Source organism: Heterodontus francisci, chromosome 23 (genome assembly GCF_036365525.1).
Source record: "Heterodontus francisci isolate sHetFra1 chromosome 23, sHetFra1.hap1, whole genome shotgun sequence".
In the NCBI taxonomy this organism is placed as follows: domain Eukaryota; kingdom Metazoa; phylum Chordata; class Chondrichthyes; order Heterodontiformes; family Heterodontidae; genus Heterodontus; species Heterodontus francisci.
This window is the reverse complement of record NC_090393.1, coordinates 11,415,253-11,431,156: the sequence shown is the minus strand read 5'-3', so window position 1 is coordinate 11,431,156 and position 15,904 is coordinate 11,415,253. Positions and strand designations below refer to the sequence as shown.

The 15,904-nt window shown below is 48.2% G+C and overlaps 1 protein-coding gene across 1 annotated transcript in view; it reads right to left on the bottom strand.

Annotated features, from left to right (window-relative positions):
- Nucleotides 1–746: 746 nt before the first annotated feature.
- LOC137382574 (tricarboxylate transport protein B, mitochondrial) overlaps nt 747–15,904 on the bottom strand; it is an 80,853-nt gene continuing 65,695 nt past the window's right edge. Inside the window, exons 7-9 of the mRNA XM_068054679.1 lie at nt 13,554–13,669; nt 12,192–12,265; nt 747–2,742 (exon numbers count right to left, since the gene is read on the bottom strand). Coding sequence (XP_067910780.1) covers nt 2,628–2,742; nt 12,192–12,265; nt 13,554–13,669 — 305 coding nt within the window. The 3' untranslated portion in view covers nt 747–2,627. The remainder of the gene's footprint in view (nt 2,743–12,191; nt 12,266–13,553; nt 13,670–15,904) is intronic.

Genomic DNA, 15,904 nt, shown 5'->3' with positions numbered 1-15,904 from the left:
CCACTGGTATTTTACCATTGGCGGAGGAGGTGACAGACAACCCACCCACCCTTAGGCCAATTGAGATCCTTAAGTGGCCAATTAACGGCCACGGAAGAGCCTCTTCCCACTTCGGCACTTGGGGAGGCCACCTATTGAAACCTAGCAGCCTCTTCGCAGGCTGACGGGGTGGGGGGGTCCCTCCTGATCGGCCACAGGCCTCCCTTGCTGCAAAATCCCCCAAGCCCGCCCTCTCCATTGCGCCCCCCCAACCCCGGGGCCTGGCAGATTGGCCACGGCGAGATCCAACCCCACTTAACTCTTCCGAGCCTGGAATCCATCATGGGTCCGCTCGCTGGCTGCAGTCCCATCAGTGGCCAGCGCTCCCAGTGGCGCTGCTGGGACTGAAGAGCTGCCAGCACTCTGAATGGCTGTCAGCTCTTGGAGGCGGGAACTCCTGCCTCGGAGAGGGGGCGGGGGGTGGGGGGGGGGGCGCGGATGCCACAACCCGGGCCCGCAAAATAGCAAAATTGGCCCATGGCGGCTGGCTCACCCCCAACTTTCCAGCTGGTGGGCGGGGCCACCACCTCATTGTTAAATTCCAGCCGTTAACTCTGTTTTTTTCTCAATGGATGCTGCCAGACTTGCTGAGTATTTCCAGAATTTTCTGTTTTTAATACCATGACACACACCACAGTCGATTACAAATACACAATAGCCGAGTTTAAATGCAATGTTGCTGCTATATAAGAACAGAAACCCAGATGGTTGATGCACAGTTAATTTATTATTAATACATCATATTGTAAACATTGCCCAAATTGAGATAATATAACACAGTAATTACGACAATAAAAGGACACGCCTTGAACAGACTACACAACATTAGGAGGGGGAGGGGTAATTGACATCAGCTCAGTGCCAGTTTGGGACACAGTTCTAAAGAAGCACCATTTTCACACACAAGTGTTTTGGCAAAGTAAAAAAAAAACTCTTTTTGTTTTTTCTTCATTCACAGGATGCAGGCATTGCTGGCAAGGCCAGCATTTATTGCCTATCCCTAATTGTCCTTGAGAACGCAGTGGCAAGCCACTTTCTTGAAGGCAGCTGAGTGGCTTTGCTAGTCCACTTCAGAGGGCATTTTAAGAGTCAACCACATTGCTGTGGGTCTGGAGTCACATGTAGGCCAGACCAGGTAAGGACGGCAGATTTCCTTCCCGAAAGGGCATTGGTGAACCAGATGGGTTTTTACGACAATCTGCTATTTAAATGGTCACCATTACTGATACTAGCTTTTTATTCCATATTTAATTAATTAATTGAATTTAAATTCTTAAATTAAGTTCTTAGGTTCAGTGGTAAAAGCATGCGTGTTAAGCAGATGGCAAGACGGTTCCAGGGCTCTGTGTACCCACCTCACCAGGCATTGAAGGCAGTCTACCCACACCCCTCCCCTTTAAAGGCAAATTGGACCCTCTACCACTCGGTACTTCTTTGGAACAAGCCCCCTCGGCAGGTCCCACAGGAAGTGGCCACTGCTTTGCATCTTGGGTAATGGAAGCCATTGGTGGCACAACTGCACGTAATTTCTAAGGAGTTATCATCCTAGGGAACTGCGGAACTTCTGCAACACAGTTCTGAAGAGTCACATAGTTAGAATAGTCCCCTTCCTATGAATGTTCGGGTACACAGTTTGGGTTGACAGTATGTTTTAAAGCTGGGTGGGGGGGGTGGCGCGATCCAGGCTTTGTGGCTATTTAATTATCCACCTTAGAGTCTGCAGGCCAATTACAAAATGAAACACTGACCGTCTCAACCCTCCCACCCCTAACACAGAGGAATTTACATTCACAGAAGGAGCCACTCCTTCAGACTAAGATACAGAGAAATTAACAGTTCGAATTAACAATAGAACAATTCATACAGTTGAATGTGGCAGAGTAAGAATCATAAGATCAAATGGGTACTGCACCTTTGCAGGATGGCAGAAAACATAAGAACTGGAGGAGGCCATTCAGCCCCTCAAGCCTGTTCCACCATTCAATGAGATCATGGTTGATCCACATCTTAACTCCATCTTAATTGTCTTGGTTTCATGTCTTTTGGGACACGCAAGGCTTCTACAACGATTCCCCATGATCCATGGCAGCTGTTCTCCTGGTCACATGATCCACTCCCCCCACCAATGAGGCCTCGGCACTGGGAGCGTCCATTTCATTCAGACACTTTATGTTTCAGTCTGTAGGCACTTAAAATGATTAGTTATTTCTCTTCTAGCCCCTTCTCATGATAATAAAAAGGATATTAAAAAGACTACAGTCACTTTGGCACAAATAAAATAAAGATATACAAACAGGCTATTGGCACGTAATACATTACCAAGGCCACATATCACCTGGCTACATTAATAATTTAACTCTTTCGCAGTTACCCCATGTGATTTGCTCAGACTAAATATTACATTGTCAGGCCAACGCAAACTGAAGGAATCTTCCTCCAGAGTTGGCCAATTCTAAACTCGTACATTGCTCCCCTTGTTGTCGGGATCCAGTTATTCTTCACGTGGTCACCTCCTTCCCTCCCTCCCCATCCCACTCCTCTGGTCACCATGACAATGGCACCCCACCCTCACATCCCCCACAACAACTTCAGTCTGTCTTCCAAATCTTATTCAGCACCTTCACCACTTCGTCGTAGATGATGAAAACAATGGCAACATCCAGACAAACTCGGCCTAGACGTGGAACGGTTCCTTTGTAAAACCTTGGGGAGGGGGAAAGAACAAAGATGATTAACTAGGGTTGCCCACTCTCTAGATTTTCCCTGGAGTCTCCAGGAATTAAAGAGTAATCTTCAGAACACTCAGTGGGCAAAAGCCCAGGAGATAGATCATAAGAACAGTAAAGAAAAAGGGCGGCGCAGTGGTTAGCACCGCAGCCTCACAGCTCCAGGGACCCGGGTTCGATTCTGGGTACTGCCTGTGCGGAATTTGCAAGTTCTCCCTGTGTCTGCGTGGGTTTTCGCCGGGTGCACCGGTTTCCTCCCACATCCAAAAGACTTGCAGGTGATAGGTAAATTGGCCGTTGTAAATTGCCCCTAGTATAGGTAGGTGATAGGGAATATGGGATTAGTGTAGGATTAGTATAAATGGGTGGTTGTTGGTCAGCACAGACTCGGTGGGCCGAAGGGCCTGTTTCAGTGCTGTATCTCTTTAAAAAAAAAAGTTTTTTTTCCCCCATTTTCTTCCAAGGCTTCGTTCATTAGCTTTGAAAATGGGGAGGAGCGACTGTTTGATTGACAGTCAAGAACCATCCAATCATAGGGGCAACACAAAAAAAAACTGCTTGCAAAGAAAAAACTTTCCTTCGACTCTTTGTAAGAAAAATATTGGAGGTGAGGGGAAAAAAAAGGCAGTTTGAGGGGGAGTGGGACTAGGTGAGTTTCGCAGTCAGCACAGACATGATGGGCCGAATGGCCTCTTTCTGTGCTGTAACCATTCTATGATTGACTTTCCAAAAAATCATCCAATCATATCATGAAGCATCTGTTTGCTTTCCAATGAGCGGTGGGGAGTTGGGACACCATGAGGTTGGACGTGTTGGATGACCAATGGTGGGAGCGTGGGGGCGGGGCATTTGGAGGTGAGAAGCCATGTGATAACATTTCCTGGAATATGTCCGAGCAGAGTAGGCAGGTCCACATAGAATGATACAGTGCCGAGCAGGACATTCGGCCCACCGTGCCGGTGCCAGCTCTTTAAAATTTCTATCCAATTACTTCCACCCCCCCACTCTTTCCCCATTGCCCAACATTTTTTTTTAACCTTTTCAAGTATTTATCCAATTTTCTTTTGAAAATTATTATTGAATTGGCTTCTACCTCCCTTTCAGGCAGCACATTCCAGAACTGCATAAAAAAAATTCTCCTCATTCTTTAGCCGGTCATCTTAAATCCGTGTCCTCTGGATACTGACCTTTCCGCCACTGGGAACAGTTTCTCTCTATCTACTCTATCAAAACCCTTCATGATTTTGAACAATTCTATCAAATCTCCCCTTAACCTTTTCTGCTTTAAGGGGCTTTTTTTTTTCTTTAAGGAAGGTGGGCTTCGCTGGCAAGCCAGCATTTGTTGTCCATCACTAATTGCCCTTGAGAATAAAGCCTGGCTACCCAACCCGAACCCAACCAAACCTGACTAAATGTGCCGGGTTCGGGTCGGGTTTGGTCTGTTTCTGTGTCCAGCATTCGGGCTCGGGTCCGGTCGGGCTGGACTGTACTGTTTTGTTTTGTATTGCTTTCGTTTTAATCTATAATTTTTTTCTGTTTCAATAATATGTTTATTATTTTCGGGTCGGGTCGGGCATTTAAAAAAATTAAAGGACCCGGGTTGGCTGTTGTTGGGTCGGGTTTTCATTTTATACCCAAGCCAGGCTTTATTTGAGAAGGGGGTGGTGAGCTGCCTTCTTAAACCGCTGCAGTCCACGTGGGGTAGGTATACCCACCGTGCTGTCGGGAAGGGAGTTCCAGGATTTTGACCCAGCGATAGTGAAGGGACAGCGTTATTGTTCCAAGTCAGGATGGTGTGTGGCTTGGAGGTGGTGACGTTCCATGTATCTGCTGCCCTTGTCCTTCTAGGTGGTAGAGTCTGCTGGTTCGGAAGGTGCTGTCGAAGGAGTTGTGGTGCGTTACTGCAGTGCATCTTGTAGATGGTACATACTGCTGCCACTGTGCGTTGGTGGTGGAGGGAGTGAATATTTAAGGTGGTGGATGGGGTGCTGAACAAGCGGGCTGCTTTGTCCTGGATGGCATCGAGCTTCCTGAGTGTTGTTGGAACCACACTCATCCAGGCAAGTGGAGGGCATTTCATCACACTCCTGACTTAAGGTGTATTTAAGGAGTATAACCCAATAGTAATAAAGGTCCGATTTACTGCCATGAATTACAGCACGTCAATCTCGGTTTGAAGTGGGCAGTCTGATTTAGGGGAGCTACCCCCTCTGTAATATTGGCAATGGCGCACGCCAATTTTCAATGTGATGCCTTTTGGGAAAAAGAAACACACACATGACAGGGAATGTTTCCTGTTTGACACATGTGTAATTGAGCCTGTGTAAGCAGAACTGCTGAAACTGTAAAAAAAAAGGAAGGATTTAACACAATAAGAACGATGGTACAACTCAACAGCAGACTGTTGGAACTGTTAAGACAATGCAAGATCTTGTGGGAACACCGTGAAAAGCCTTAATCTCAAGGATGGATGCAGGAGGACAGTCGAGCAGTAAGGAACAGTTTCCTTATTTGGTAATAATTGGAGCTACCACTAAAAGTATATAAAGGACTTTGGAAATACTGCGAGTCTACCAGAAACATTTAAAGAAAGTCATCAACAAAAGATTTAACTCCACAAGCTCCCAGCAGGATTCAATCACCCTCCTTTCTGAGTTGTACTCCCAGATAGCATAGGAGCAGAAGGAGGCCATTCAGCCCCTCGAGCCTGCTCTGCCATTCAATGAGCTCATGGCTGATCTGTATCTTAACTGCGTCCACCCGTCTTGGCTCACTATTCTTTTATACCCTTGGCGAGCAAAAATCAATCAACCTCAGATTTGAAATATTAATTGAACGAGCGTTTATCGCCTTATGTAGGAGAGAGTTCCACACTTTTACTATCCTTTGTGAGAAGTGTTCCCCAGCTTCGTTCCTGGCTCCGGTTTTTCAAGTTGTCCAAGAACGTGCATCAGCGGAAAAGGTTTTACCTTTTCAATTCCTTTCAAAATCCTTAAAACCTCGATCAAATCATCCTTGTACCTTCTATATTAGGCACCTTTGCCTGGAAAGCTGTCGTTTCTTAATATTAATAAAACAGATTATAGAGGCTGAGCTCGTTCGTATCATGAAAACCCAAATAAAGATAAACCCTGCGCAACCTGCACAACAAGGTACTGTTAAAAATCTCGTGTCTCTTTTAACACCCCTACTCCCCTGTCTCGTACCTCCCGCCACACCCAGTTCAGTTTCTGACTGGCGCTCATGCTAATAAATGGGAAATTCTACTGATATGCAAATCAGAGGGGACCACGGTGCTAATTGGACCCTGACTCAGTCAATAATGGCACTCCAAGCTATTTTGCCTCTGCTTGGCATCGCTTAAGAGTAGTTGAGGTGTGGAACAAACCTACATCAAAAGAGAGTGAGGCTGCGGAAACTAAATACACTGAAAACTGCATTGAATAAACGTCTGGTTACATTACAGGACCTCAGCAGTGGCTTCGGCACAGCACCGAGGGAGTGCAGCATTGCCCGAGGTGCTGTCGTTTAGATGACATGTTGAACTGAGGACCCGTCTATCTGTTCAGGTAAATGTGAGCGATCTCCCCACATTATCGTAGACAAGCAGGGAGTTCTCCCGATGTTCTGTCCTTCCACAACCAACACATCCAAAACAAAAGAGGTAATTCATCTCACTGCTATCTGTGGGAGCTTGCTGTGCACAAAACAGCTACAGTTTCCCCTACACAACAACAGTGACTACACTTCAAATGTAATGCATTGCATATGAAATGTTTTGCTGTGTAAACTGCAAGCACACGTGCTTTCCTTCTTTATAAGTATAAGCTATGGACCGACAAACCTGAATACCTCACGTAACACAGCATTGGCAGGATTAGTAGTTGGAGGCAGGGGAAAGGTGGGGAAAGCCTTTGTGGCTGACAGTACATCAGTACAGAGGAATATTCTTCTTGATTGCTTTTGTGGATCAGTAGAGTTCGCTCGATCGGCATCCCGTCAAGCGGCTTAAATACCCACTCGGTCCAGCACTGGCACACTGTGGCTGCAGTGTGTCTGATTCACGAGATGTGCTGCAGCAACTCATCAAGGCTCCTTCGACAGCACTTTCCAAACCCGTGACCTCTACCACCTAGAAGGACAAGGGCAGCAGATGCATGGGAACACCACCACCTGCAAGTTCCCCTCCAAGCCACACAGCATCCTGACTTGGAACTGTATCACCCTTCCTTCACTGTCGCTGGGTCAAAAACCTGGAACTCCCTTCCTAACAGCACTGTGGGTATACCTACCTCACATGGATTGCAGCGGTTCAAGAAGAAAAAACCCTGCATTTATATAGTGCCTTTCACAACCTCAGGAAACGCCATAGCATACAGGGCTATGGGCCAAGTGCAGGAACATTGGATTAGAATAGTTGAGTGCTGTATGGCCGGCACAGACACGATGGGCCAAAGGGCCTCAGTTTAATGTCTGATCAGAAAAGCAGCACCTCCGACAGTGCAGCACTCTCTCAGTACTGCACTGGAGTGTCAGGCTAGATTTCAAGTCTCTGAAAAGCTCGCAACCATCTTCTCAATGGGCAACTCAGGATGGGCAATAAATGCCCATCTTGCCACACACTGATGCCCACACTCCAAAAATGAATTGGAAAAAAATATTTCTGCGCAGAAGTTTTTGCAGGACATTAAATGGGGGAGGAGTGCTTGCGGGAATCTGCTATCCAACCCGTGTAATAGAAGAGCTATCTTCAGAATGTGAGAGCGTGAGTGACAGAAGGTGAGACAGACAGAGGGAGAGGAGCGAGCAGCAGACAGTGAGGGACTGAGAGAGACATCCAGGGAGGATAAATACTCCATGGCAGCAGGAAACAGACTTTGGAGCAAAGGCTTTGTCAAAAAACTTTGCGGAAATAGTCAGTGGAGCCAGTGATTTGATTTTAATTGAGTGTGAGAAAGTGAGTACGATTGCAAACAGCTGCTCTCTGATGTCCTGACCAGCTCCTCTCTGATTTCCCAGAGCGTGTGTTACATCTCGACCATTTTCATCGAAATCAGGGTTGCTGACACATTGTCAGGGAAGAGAAGGCAGTCTCAGGGAATGTTGGAACATGGGCTGACCTAACTGATTTTCCCCACACACTGCGCTCCTCATTTCACTCAGCCCACTGCGTACTGCTGCCAAGTGGGAGCCAGACAAACCCCTCAAAATGGAGCATTTTAAAAAGGCTACAACTCTATTTAAGGACCTTGGTGTAACCCTACCTTCTAACTCCCAGCCCATTTTTTTGGGGGGGGGGGGGGGGAAGACAGATGATGAACTTGCATTTACATAGCACCTTTCACAACCTCAGGATGTCCCTAAGCACTTCACAGTTTTGAAGTACTTTTTAAAGTGTAGTCACTGTTGTAATGTAGGAAACGCAGCAGCCAGTTTTCACACAACAAGATCCCACAGAGAGCAATATGATAATGACCAGATAATCTGTTCTCATGATGCTGGTAGAGGGCGGAAAATTGACGGGGAGACCAGGGAGATCCCTGACCCCGCCTCCCGCTCTTCAAAATAGTGCTGTGCGATCTTTTACGTCCACCTGAGAGGGTAGGCAGGGCCTCAGTTTAACGTCTCATTCGAAGGACAACACCTCTGACAGTGCAGCACTCCCTCAGTACTGACCCTCCAACAGTGCAGCACTCCCTCAGTACTGACCCTGGGACAGAGTAGCACTCCCTCAGTACTGACCCTCCAACAGTGCAGCACTCCCTCAGTACTGCCCCTCTGACAGAGCAGCACTCCCTCAGTACTGTCCCTCTGACAGAGCAGCACTCCCTCAGTACTGACCCTCCGACAGTGCAGCACTGCCTCAGTAGTGACCCTCTGACAGTGCGGCACTCCCTCAGTACTGACCCTCCGACAGTGCAGCACTCCCTCAGTACTGACCCTCTGACAGTGCAGCACTCCCTCAGTACTGACCCTCTGACAGAGCAGCACTCCCTCAGTACTGACCCTCTGACAGTGCAGCAATCCCTCAGTAGTGATCCTCTGACAGCGCGGCACTCCCTCAGTACTGACCCTCTGACAGTGCAGCACTCCCTCAGTATTGACCCTCTGACAGTGCAGCACTCCCTCAGTACTGACCCTCTGTCAGTGCAGCACTCCCTCAGTACTGACCCTCTGACGATGCAGCACTCCCTCAGCACTGACCCTCTGTCAGTGCAGCACTCCCTCAGTACTGACCCTCTGTCAGTGCAGCACTCCCTCAGTACTGACCCTCTGACAATGCAGCACTCCCTCAGAATTGACCCTCTGACAAAGCAGCACTCCCTCAGTCCTGACCCTCTGACAAAGCAGCACTCCCTCGGTACTGACCCCCTGACAAAGCAGCACTCCCTCAGCACTGACCCTCTGACAAAGCAGCACTCCCTCGGTACTGACCCCCTGACAAAGCAGCTCTCCCTCAGAACTGACCCTCTGACAGTGCAGCACTCCCTCAGTACTGACCCTCTGACGAAGCAGCTCTCCCTCAGAACTGACCGTCTGACAGTGCAGCACTCCCTCGGTACTGACCCCCTGACAAAGCAGCACTCGCTCAGAACCGACCCGCTGACAAAGCGGCACTCCCTCAGTACTGACCCTCTGACAAAGCGGCACTCCCTCAGTTCTGACCCTCTGACAGAGCAGCACTCCCTCAGTACTGACCCTCTGACAGTGCAGCACTCCCTCAGTACTGACCCTCCAACACTCCCTAAGTACTGATCCTCTGACAGTGCAGCTCTCCCTAAATACTGACCCTCTGACAAAGCAGCACTCCCTCAGAACTGACCCTCTGACAGTGCAGCACTCTCTCAGTACAGCATTCAGCCTCACGGCTGACGCCACTTGGAGCCCAGCTCTATCAAGACACCTGGAGACTGAGGCCCCATCGGCATAGACTGAGCACAGGTCTACGGAGAGCAGGTGAGAGGTGAAACCACCTGGAGCCCCAGGGCTGCTGTGTGAACCGAGCAGATGCTTTATGCTTGTGCCAGTCTAAGGTCAGGCATTTTGTGTCGTGATGGTGGATGCCCCTCACTGAAACTGGGACTATTGTATTCCAACACCTCAACACTGAGTGTTAGCGTTGCCAACTCTGATTGGACGTATCATATGACCTCTGGCCTCCAACTGCCCCCATTGGTCACCCGGCACGTCCATCCTTGTGGCAAACCATCTTCCCACAGTCAATCGGAAATCGAACTGATTCTTCATTATCAATTGGGTGATTTCTGACCCTCAATCAAGAAGCCTTTTGTCTGCCCAAATCCCAGCATTTCTCGAAGTGATAAACTAGTCAAGAAATGTTTATTAAATACCCGTTACGATTGCTCCCAGCAGCATCCTGCAGATGAATGCCTGGACCGCGGACTTGCGGGGCTATGGGGATCGAGCTGGGGAGTGGGACCGACAGCATAGCTCCGTGGAGAGCCGGCATGGACCTGATGGGCCGAATGGCCTCCTTCAGTGCCGTAATTGACTCCATGGCCCTCCCGAATGATCCTGGAGGATTGGCAGCCCTCCGGAAGGCTATGTCATGCACTGCGCCAGGCTTAGTTCTGCTTTATCCGCTGTACACCCCTCCCCCACTTCATTCTGTTTCTAAATCGGACCCAGCTCCCTCACATCGCCTGCACGGCTATGACCTGCCTTGTCTTTCCGTCAATTTATAGCCAACTTTGGCACATTCACAGACTCCAGCAAGCTGGGTCTGCTGATTAGTATAAAGGTGGTTTGGTCGTCCTTTTATCAGTGTGGCGGATTAGTTTGAACTGATAAATCAGATGACACTGGCTTCTATTCCCTCTCCCAAATCACCCTCTTCCCCCGTCTTTCCCCACTGCCCCCCTCCGACCCCGCCCTGACCTCTGATCTCCGGGAGAAGGGGATTTAGTGCTTTCTGACACACTGACCCTCCTCCAGCCAGTGTTCCATAGATTTTGTAGGATTATCCCAGCCTTGGTTACCGGAATGCGAACCCTCGACAGTAACATCTGGGACACAGCCAACCAGAAACATCTGGAACTGACATTTTAAAAACACAATACTATTTGGGGAGGCCGATATATATCTACAGATTGATATTTATATCCACGATCTGCTATCCTAACTCGCACTGAGACCCCCCCCCTCACCAATCACCTTTGCGCTCACTGACCGACACTGGCTCCTGGTTAAGCAACACCTTAAAATTTTTAAATTCTCATCCTTGTTTTCAAATCCCTCCATGGCCTCGCCCCTCCCTCGCTCTGTAATCTCCTCCAGCCCCACCAGCCTCCGAGATATCTGCACTCCTCCAACTCTGGCCTCTTGGGCAGCTCTGATTTTAATCGCTCCACCACTGGTGGCCGTGCCTTCGGCTGCCTCGGTGCTAAGCTCTGTAATTCCCTCCCTGCACCTCTCTCCCTCACGACATCGATATTGCCCTATGTGGCTCAGTGCCAAATTTTGCTTGATAAGCACTCTGTGAAGTGCCTTGGGATGTTTTACTTTATTAAAGGTGCTATATGAATGCAATTTGTTGTTGTCCATGTAAGAGCCCTCCTGTTGATCAGTGGCTGAGGAAGGAGATGGAGAACTGGGAGCTCGGATGGAGTAAGACACAGTTGCTGATGTGCGACTGTTGAAGGGGTCTGTGTGCGCATGTATTGACGAGGATGGTACCGGGTTCTACTGCGATGCACCCCCCCGCGGTACAATGGCCCACTGCTGCTAGCCGCTAAAGCTCACCTGGCCGAACAACTAATTGGGGGAAAGGGTGCTGCCTGCAGGGTCACAAACCAGCGTCTTCGGAAGAGACGGGGAGGGGAAAAGAGCAGGAGGTGGTGGGAGAGGATTAACAGTTACAATCTAACAGTGGGACACAGTGCGAGAGGGGAATGATGTGCATCAGTGGGTCACTCGCTGATCACATTCGAGTTAACTCAGCACTGACTAGGAATTCAACTGACAGCAATGTTCAACTCCAGGCTGGCCCCATCAGACCAGCCGGAGGGAAGCTGGTGCGAAGATACTTACCGGTATCTCCTGTCGATAGATGCACTGCTGTGATGTACATGGCAGCCAATTTGCGCACAGCAAGTTCCCACAAAAATGATGACCAGATAATCTGTTTTTATGTTAAACAGATATTGATTGAGGGATAAATATTGACAAGAACTTTGCTGCTCTTCTTCAAAATAGTGTCATGCGTTCTTTCCTGTCCGCTTGAGAGACAGGGCCTCAGTTTAACACCTCATCCAAAAAATGGCACTGCTGACAGTGTAGCACTCCCTCACTGGCGTGTCAAACTTGATTTTTGTGCTCAGGTTTCTGGAGTGGGATTTGTACCCACAACCTTCAGACTCAGGGGTGAGAGTGCTACCTGATAAAATATTAAATCATTTTACTTACGCAAAGGGGCCTTCGTACTTCATTATCTTGAAAGCACAGTCCCAGGTACTCTTGTATTTATGAGCTTCCAAACCCTAGAACAATTAAGACAAGTTTTATAGTACAGGACAAACCTGCTTAACCATGAGAACAGTAACACAGTGGTAATGTTACTAGGCCAGAGTTCAAATCCCACCACAGCAACTGGGGGAATTTAAATTCAATTAATAAATCTGGAATTAAAAAGTTTGTCTAAGTAATGGTGACCATGAAACTATCATCAATTGTTGTAAAAACCCATCTAGTTCACTAATGTCCTTTAGGGAAGAAAATATGCCGTCCTTACCTGGTCTGGCCTACATGTGACTCCAGATTCCCAGCAATGTGGTTGACTCTTACATGCCCTCTGAAATGGCCTAGCAAGTCACTCAGTTGTCAAGAGAAATTAGGGATGGGTAACAAATACTGACTTTGCCAGCGACTCCCACGTCCCAAGAACTAGGAAAATAAATCTCGTCTCACTCATGCTGTGAGGGTTTGGCACAACCAATGTTCATTGAGGGACGGTTTCTGGTCTGCTGGGACTCCCGGTGTAAAGGCACTGGGGCCCTCACCAGTCAGTGCAGCTTTGCAGACCCCCAGAAGTGTACAGAGCTTCACTGCATCTGACTTCTACCTTTGCCCCTACCTAAACTCTTTGCTGGGCATTCAACTGTGTGTGGCGTCAGAACAGAGCATGGATATTTCACAGCAGACCCTTCCAACCACCCACTTCCCCAAAGCCCCACCTAAACCCACTGTCTTCAGCGGTCGATCCCAGACCACAGTCAGGAGTGGGTTAGGGTTACTGACACCTGATTGTAATGGTGCAGTCCGTACCAGGGAGTGAGCCAGTGACGCCCAGGCCTCCGTGACTTGCTGTGACGATGCCAGTGAATTGACCCACTGAACCTTACAATCATACAGGACAGGAGGAGGCAATTTGGCCCACTGTGCCTGTGCTGGCTCTTTGAAAGAACTATCCAATTAGTCCCACTCCCCTGCTCGTTCTCCACAGCCCAGCAAGTTTTTCTTTTCAAGTATCTATCCAATTTTCTCCTTATTTACTCCATCAAAACCCTTCATGATTCTGAATGCCTCTATTAAATCTCCCCTTAACCTTCTCTGCCCGAAGGAGAACAATCCCAGCTTCTCCAATCTCCCCTCCATCAACCTCACTTCCATTCTGCCGCTCTCCTGTTTATTGTTAGCTAGTTCAGTTGACATGCTATCATTCCCATTTAATACCCTTCCCTTTTCATCCATTTGCTTTCTCCAGATCAATCAGAATGTAATGGCTCGTTTATCACCGGGAGTTTCAGTCTCTGTCAGGTAGTCTCATACCTGCATTCTGGTTTTTATCACATCGAGGGGTGTATTACCAAATACACTGGCTGCCCCAGCTAGGGCTCCAAACAGGCCTGTGACTAGAGGGTTCATTTCCTTGGCTGCGTTGTCCCCTAATGGATAAAGTAAGCAATACAATTATTCAACAAATATACTGAAATCATAATTTCACACAATCATAATCAAACAGCAGAGAGCAGGCCATTTGACCCATCATCCCTCTGCCAGCTCTTTGTACGAGATATCTTATTAGTCCCCACTTTTCCCCCATGATCCTGAAAATTTTTTCCTCTTAAGTATTTATTCAATTCCCTTTTGAAAGTTACTGTTGAATCCGCTTCCACCGCCCTGTCAGGCAGCGCGTTCCAGATCACAATACCCCTCTTTGTGAAATAATTTCTTCTCATTTCCCCTCTAGGTCTTTTGCCAATTATTTTAAATCTATGACGTATGGTTACTGTCTCACTTGCCGGAGGAAATAATTTTTTCTCTCCTCGCTCTGTCAAAATCCCTCATAATTTTGAGCATCTCTAGTAAAGAGCCCCTTAACTGTCTCTGCTCTAAGGAGAACAATCTCTGATTCTCCAATCTCTCCATGTCACTGAACTCCCTCATCCCCGGTATCATCCTGGTAAACATCCTCTGCATTCTCTTCAGGGCCTTGGCCTCCTTCCTCAAGCATAGTGCGCAGAGTTATACACAATACTCCAGCTGAGAAGTGTAGAGGAACAGAGGAAACTTGGAATGCATGTCCGCAGATCCCTGAAAATAGCAGGATTAAGAAAGCACAGGGGATACTTTATTTTATTGGTCGATGCACAGAATATAATACCAGGGAAATTATGCTAGAACTATATAAAACACCAGTTAGGCCACAGCTAGAGTACTGTGGACAGCTCTGGTCACATTACAGGAAGAATGTGATCACACTAGAGAGGGTACAGGGGAGATTTACGAAGATGTTGCCAGGAAAGGAGAATTTTAGCTATGAGGAAAGATTGGATAGGCTGGGGTTGTTTTCTTTGGAATGCAGGAGGCTGAGGGGAGATTTATAAAACTATAAAACTATGAGGGTTCTACAGTGACAAGGGGACACAGATTTAAAGTAACTGTGGACAAATTAGAGGAGAGATGAGGAGTAATCTTTTCACCCAGAGGGTGGTGGGGGTCTGGAACTCACTACCTGAAAGAGTGGTAGAGGCAGAAACCCTCATCGCATTTAAAAAAGTACTCGGATATGCACTTGAGGTGCCGTAACGGATTGGGCTATGGACCAAGAACTGGGAGGTGGGATCGGGCTGGATAGCTCTTTCTCGGCTGGCACAGAAACAATGGACTGAATGGCCTCCTTCTGTGCTGTACATTTTCTATGCTTTTGAGGCCTAGCCAGTGATTTGTAAAGGTTTAGCATGACTTCCTTGCTTTTGCATTCAATGCCCCTCTTTAGAAAGCCAAGTGTGCCATATGCTTTCTTAACTGCCTTATCAACTGGGGCGGCACAGTGGCGCAGTGGTTAGCACTGCAGCCTCACAGCTCCAGCGACCCGGGTTCAATTCTGGGTACTGCCTGTGTGGAGTTTGCAAGTTCTCCCTGTGTCTGCGTGGGTTTCCTCCGGGTGCTCCGGTTTCCTCCCACATGCCAAAGACTTGCAGGTTGATAGGTTAATTGGCCATTATAAATTGCCCCTAGTATAGGTAGGTGGTAGGGGAAATATAGGGACAGGTGGGAATGTGGTAGGAATATGGGATTAGTGTAGGATTAGTATAAATGGGTGGTTGATGGTCGGCACAGACTCGGTGGGCCGAAGGGCCTGTTTCAGTGCTGTATCTCTAAACTAAACTAACTCAGTGAAACAAAATGTTATCCCTGCACTATCCAACATCAAGCGGGTATGGCTGCTTGATGGGGGAAAGAGGAGGGGCAGGAATGGGCACGTATTTATGGGACAATGTTTGCCCATGACAGTGGACACTAACAGTGCCATGCCTCTCATCAGATTATGCCCCAAACACAGAAGCAGGCTGTGTTCCCTGCTAACATCTCAGGTGAAAGACAGCACCTCTGACAGTGCAGCACCTCCCTCAGCAACTGGCACTGGGTGTGTCCGCCTGGATTTTTCTGTGCTCCAGTTCCCTGGGCATGGGGACTTTGAACCCAGGACCCTCATGACGCCTCAGAGAGGCGAGAGTGCTACCCACTGAACCACAGCTGGCGCTGAGCCACAAAAGACAACAGCTGGAATTCAGTGCCAAATGGAAAGAATTCTGTCGCAGGGCTGCAGGATGTGGAGCTGATTTGACCCCCCCCCCCACCCCACCCTCCCCACAAGCCCTCGTGTGATTAACCTT